Source organism: Myotis brandtii, unplaced genomic scaffold (genome assembly GCF_000412655.1).
Source record: "Myotis brandtii unplaced genomic scaffold, ASM41265v1 scaffold797, whole genome shotgun sequence".
Taxonomy (NCBI): Eukaryota; Metazoa; Chordata; class Mammalia; order Chiroptera; family Vespertilionidae; genus Myotis; species Myotis brandtii.
Window position 1 is genome coordinate 316,739 of NW_005371210.1, and position 1,782 is coordinate 318,520.

The 1,782-nt window shown below is 68.5% G+C and overlaps 1 protein-coding gene across 1 annotated transcript in view; it reads left to right on the forward strand.

Moving 5' to 3' along the window:
* The window catches only part of ASPSCR1 (alveolar soft part sarcoma chromosome region, candidate 1), a 30,223-nt gene that overhangs the window by 26,751 nt on the left and 1,690 nt on the right, over positions 1 to 1,782 (forward strand). Inside the window, exons 12-13 of the mRNA XM_014531240.1 lie at positions 410 to 522; positions 843 to 895. Coding sequence (XP_014386726.1) covers positions 410 to 522; positions 843 to 895 — 166 coding nt within the window. The remainder of the gene's footprint in view (positions 1 to 409; positions 523 to 842; positions 896 to 1,782) is intronic.

Sequence of the window (1,782 nt, forward strand, 5' to 3'; positions counted from 1 at the left end):
TGTGGGCCTGTGGCTGCCGGGCCCTGGCCTCGGGGGGGCGGGGGGTTGGGGGCTGCAGGCAGTGGGCTCTGAGCTTGCAGAGCGTGTTGGGTGATTGTCGGGCTGGCCTAGCGGTGCCTGGCCCCTGCACCCGTTCGTTCTGGACAGAGGGCCACCCAGAGCTCCCCGCCCCCACTGCGGGCCGCGGGCCTGGAGCAGCTGGGCAGGTGAAGGGAGGCCGTTTGCAGGGTGGGGGCCGGGAGTGGCCCTGCCCCGGGCCCGCTGAGTGTCTGGGTCCTGTGGAAGGAACGAGGTGGACTTCCCAGCCCCGGGCTTGGATCGGTGTCCTGAGTGTCAAGGCCCAGGAGGCGGCTGCCCAGGGTGGGGGGCAGCTTGGTGCGGCCGGCCTGTCCAATCCCACTGGGGCCAGCATCGGGGTGCGTCTGCTGGGGCCCCGCTCACCCTCTCCTTCCTCCTCAGTGGGGGACCTGCGGGACTTTGTGAGGAGCCACCTGGGGAACCCCGAGCTGCCCTTCCACCTGTGTGAGTACTGCTCAGGCCTGCCCTGCGCCTCCCCACAGGGACACAGTCCTCTGCTGCCAGCAGCCGGAGCTGTGTGGATGGGGCGCTGAGGGCTGGGGTCCTGGCAGGGGCTGCCCCGGGTCACTCCCCCCACCCAAGGCCCTCACCAGGGTTTTTGCTGCAGCAGAGAAGTGGGCAGAGGGCTGTGGACGGAGGGTTCTTCTAGAATAGCCCCAGCTGAGGCTGCCAGCCCTCCGACCAGTCGTCCCTGGGGAACGGGCGGTAGGTGAGGGGTGAGGGGGTGGGGCGAGGCCTTCCTCACGAAGACATTCTCTCCCCAGTCATCACTCCTCCAAAGACCATCCTGGAGGACCACACGCTGACCCTCTTTCAGGTACTGGCCCCTGGCCCGGGCGGGGGTGGACTCTGGGGCCGCTCTGCAGGCCCGGGACAGGGGTGAGGGGTGCAGAGCCTCTAAAGTTGGCCTTGTGCTTGCTTCCTGCCTCCTCTGCTGCTGCCCCAGGGGACCGGCCCTTTGGCTGCGGAGCTCCCTGCCCTGGGGCTGGGTGGACAGGGTCCACAGGCAGCGCAGCTGGGGCAGGTCCTGAGGTCAAGGGTCAGAGCCCTCCCTGCAAGTGGCCTGCTGCCTTGGAGGCCCCTGCTGCCTGCTCCCTGCCTGCCTTCCCAGCCGGGCCCACTGCAGCCGCTCCTGCAGGGTGAGGAGTGTTGACCCAGCGCCTGCTGGGCCGCCTCCAGAGCAGGAGGAATGTCCTGTCCTCAAGGGGAGGGCAGCCTGGGGCCTCCCCGGCCGGGCCTAATGGTTTCCTCTTCAAAGCCGCCTCAGATATTTTAATTACTAACAGAGGCCAGCCCTTGTTAAGTGGCCCGCAGGCCTGCGAGGTCTGAGCTGGGGCTGCGGGTCCTGGGGAGATGGGACAAGACCAGGCAGAGCTGGCCACTCACCAGGAACGGAGTCAGGGTCGGGGGAGCCATGCCTGCCCCCCTCAGCCCAGGAGCCTGAAGGTGTTGGGTGCTCTCCTCACCCCACCTGCCTCCCTCTCGGCAGCCTGTTGATGCACTGGATTGGGAAGGTGCTTTGGGAGGGGACCAAACCCCCCCATTAGGAGCCCTGGGTGCCGTCCCGCCCACTCGGCCTCATTTCGGAGACACTCGGCCCCCAGCTACCAGCAGCCGCCTCCTTTCATCCGTCAGCTCGGGCCCTGGCGCGCGGGGCCTCCCCGGGGTGCGGCCCTGCCCGAGATCAGAGCTGGCAGGGCTGCT